The 3,397-nt window shown below is 38.9% G+C and overlaps 1 protein-coding gene across 1 annotated transcript in view; it reads left to right on the top strand.

The window, feature by feature from the left end:
• Positions 1-2,209, top strand: part of cwf19l1 (CWF19 like cell cycle control factor 1) — a 6,131-nt gene extending 3,922 nt beyond the window's left edge. Inside the window, exons 11-14 of the mRNA XM_024282283.2 lie at positions 515-724; positions 1,447-1,566; positions 1,639-1,736; positions 1,873-2,209. Coding sequence (XP_024138051.1) covers positions 515-724; positions 1,447-1,566; positions 1,639-1,736; positions 1,873-2,017 — 573 coding nt within the window. The 3' untranslated portion in view covers positions 2,018-2,209. The remainder of the gene's footprint in view (positions 1-514; positions 725-1,446; positions 1,567-1,638; positions 1,737-1,872) is intronic.
• Positions 2,210-3,397: the final 1,188 nt, after the last annotated feature.

The raw sequence follows: 3,397 nt of genomic DNA, 5'->3' as shown, positions 1-3,397 counted from the left end.
CCTGCGGGGGGGGAGGGTGGAGCCTGCTGCTCTCAACTTTAATTTTTGTATTTAATTTGAAAGTAAAAGTTGAACATTTCTAGATAAATCTGCGCCGGTCTATCGCTGTAATCTGGGGTTTGAGATTGGCAGTACGGGGGTGTATTGGCAAGACAATACGATACGTATCGTGATACGCATGTCATGATACGATACGTATTATGATATATCCCAAGACAGTACCAGACAATATTTCACTATTTTTACACTATCATTTATGCTAATAATGTTTCACAAAAAATAAAATAGTAAAATATATCTTATTTCACGATCAGAACATTAAGGATTGCAACTGAATCTCACAAATAAGTTTATTTTACTCAAACAAATTCATGCTTTTCCATTGGTAATTTAAGACTGAACTACATGTTTGCTTTTAAATAATAATTAAATATCGCCTTGGAAGTCTTTTAAATCGATGCAAGTATCGCGATATTTCACTGAATCGATGTTTTCTCACACCTGTATTTGGCAGTGCTACGTGGCTCTGGCCAAAGGCGCCCTGACTCCTCGCCACGTGCTGATCCTGCCCATCGGACACTACCAGTCGGTGGTGGAGCTGGGCTCTGAGGTGTTGGAGGAGATGGAGAAGTACAAGTCCTCCCTGAAGAGCTTCTACAAGAGCAAAGGAGAGCGCTGCGTGGTGTTTGAGAGGAACTACCGGAGCCAGCACCTGCAGCTACAGGTACCCACTCACCTGAGACGACATCTGTGGCCACAGGGGGCGCTGCGACACTTTAAGTCAGGGGTGTCGAACTCAATCGCACAGGGGGCCAAAATCCAAAACACACCTTAGGTTGAACAGGATAAACATTTAGTGAACGCGCTAAAACTAAATGTTTAAAACTTTAAAACCGTAACTTTTTAACATAATTATGAACTAGATAAATAGCATTACCTGTGATAATACTAGTGTGAACACTGTAGGCTGAATTTTGCCGCTGAAGATGCTGAAAACACTGAAGCTGATAGCCAGCTAAAATATTAGCTAAATCCCAAATTAGCCTAAAAAACTTAACTAAGTTAGCCAAAACTGCTAGCATTTAGCTGAAATAATAGCTGAACTTCAAAATAGCCTATAAAACTGAAAAAAAATCTAAATTAGCCAAACAGCTAGCATGTAGCTGAAATATTAGCTAGACTTCAAAATAGTCTAAAAAATCCTAGTAAATCCCAGAACAGTCCAAAAAACTAGCAGAATGCCAATTTCTAAAACCTTAAAACTGTAACTTTATAAGATAATTAGGAATAATATTTGTTTCGTATATTTTATGAATAATAAAAAGGTCTGGGGGTCCGGATCCGGCCCCCGGACCTTGACTTTGACACGTGTGCCTTAAGTTGTTTCTCACCTGTTCATCAGTTTACAACAGAAGATCCTCATTTCCTCCTGGTGTCGATCTTCAGGTGGTTCCCGTCCCTCTGGACCGCTGCACCACCGAGGACATCAAAGAGGCGTTCATGGTCCAGGCTCAGGAGCAGCGCATGGAGATGATGGAGATTCCAGAACACACCGACCTCAAACAGGTGAGACGCAGCCGCGGGAACCAAGACAGGTTGTTGATGCCGTTTGTGGATTATTGACGTTTCGGTCCTCAGATTGCTCCTCCTGGGACACCGTACTTTTACGTGGAGCTGGACTCTGGGGAGAAACTGTTCTACCGGATCCAGAAACATTTTCCTCTTCAGTTCGGGAGGTGAGCCGCATCTGCACGGCGCACGTGATCTGACCATTTCTGGTTAAAAATCTGAATTTATATTAAAATACATTTAAAAAGTTCTGATTTATTTTTAAAAAAATGTATATTGTGTGTTTTTTTTTTTTCCCAAAAGGGAGGTTCTGGCCAGCGAACCGTTACTCAACATCCCGACCCGAGCCGACTGGAAGGAGTGCAAGCAGAGCCGAGAGGAAGAGGAGCAGAGCTGCAAACAAGTGAGGGACGACTTCCAGCCGTACGATTTCTCCTGGGAAGATTGAGGCACGCAGAACCTCACCGCCGTTACCATGGTTTCCGCTCACGCCGGTCCGGGAGCAGCGGAAGCTTTAGTTTTGGATTCAGAAGAGAGTCAAGTCAAAGGTCTCCGTTTATTTTTTAAGCTTAAACTCTCAAATAACATTTTTTTGTATGTAAATGAATTACAATAAAACTCTTATTTTGAAAAAAATAAACTGTCTCACTTTTAATGAGGATTTTTCAAACATTTCTGAATATTTCTAATCAGTTTGCTCCACCCTTAAGGTAAAAGGTGAAAGTTTGTAATTATATACTTTTATTTTGAAAATCAAAACTGCTGATATGAAAGAAAATCGACCTTTTCCAGGCAGACAGGTAAGTAAAATGACTTCTGTTGATCCAAAAAACAAATGGTGGATTTCCAGTTTCCATAGCATCCAGTGCTTACGCTGGCCACACCCACAATTAAATAGAAGTTTCAATATTACATTTGCTGTGATCTGACAAACTATGAAGGCTTTTAGGGTTGGATTAATCAGTTAAACTGAAGTGGGAGGAGCATATCGGCTTGATTGAACTCCACCCAGTTCTGAAAATTGCAATGAGACAAGAAGTTAAATGTTCTGTTGATAAACTCACCTGCCAATCAAAACAGCTGAGGGACAAAAATTTTTTTACAGTTTTTAAAATATGAAAAGAAGCCATCAACTTCAAAAAGCTTCAAAAACCAAAATTTAAGTTATTTCTGGTGCAAAGTAAGAATTCTTTACATGGAAGTCAATTGCTGTTCAACACCACCATCTAGTGGTCATTTGAAGAACTGCAGCCTGTAGAACAGAATGGGCCGCTTTGTTTGCTGCAGGAAATCCTTTCAATTATAGATTTAAAAACTGATGTTTTAGCTCCTTTAAACATTTCTAATGAAATAGTCCAATTTTTGAAAGCAACTAGTTTTATTGTAATTCCATTAAAGTTATTTTGTGGCACTCAAGACGACTTTTACATCAAATTAAGAATAAAACCATGAGAACATTCTAGGTAAATTCTTAAATTAGGGGTTTTAAATTTATCTTTAGGTAAAAATATCAATTCAAAGTACATTTTAAGTTTAAAAGACTCTTAAAGCACCAGAATAATCTACAGAAATGAACAAACTGGAGGCTGAATTTAACACAAATGTTTTATTAGTTCATTTATTTGGCATCTCAAAGACGTGAACAGCATTCATGTAAATATTTGCATAAAACGCCACAGTTCTGCATTATAAAAATCAAAGCTTCAACATAAAACACGTCGCTGCAAACAAACGAGGAGTCCACAGATCAAACTTTAAGTGCATTTAACAGAGAACTGAAATCTTACGTTGCCAGTTTTAAAAATCAACGAAAACAGGAACGTCAGCT

This window comes from Oryzias melastigma, linkage group LG23, assembly GCF_002922805.2.
Source record: "Oryzias melastigma strain HK-1 linkage group LG23, ASM292280v2, whole genome shotgun sequence".
Classification (NCBI taxonomy): domain Eukaryota; kingdom Metazoa; phylum Chordata; class Actinopteri; order Beloniformes; family Adrianichthyidae; genus Oryzias; species Oryzias melastigma.
The sequence above is the reverse complement of the archived record's forward strand: the minus strand, read 5'-3'. Positions and strand labels throughout refer to the sequence as shown.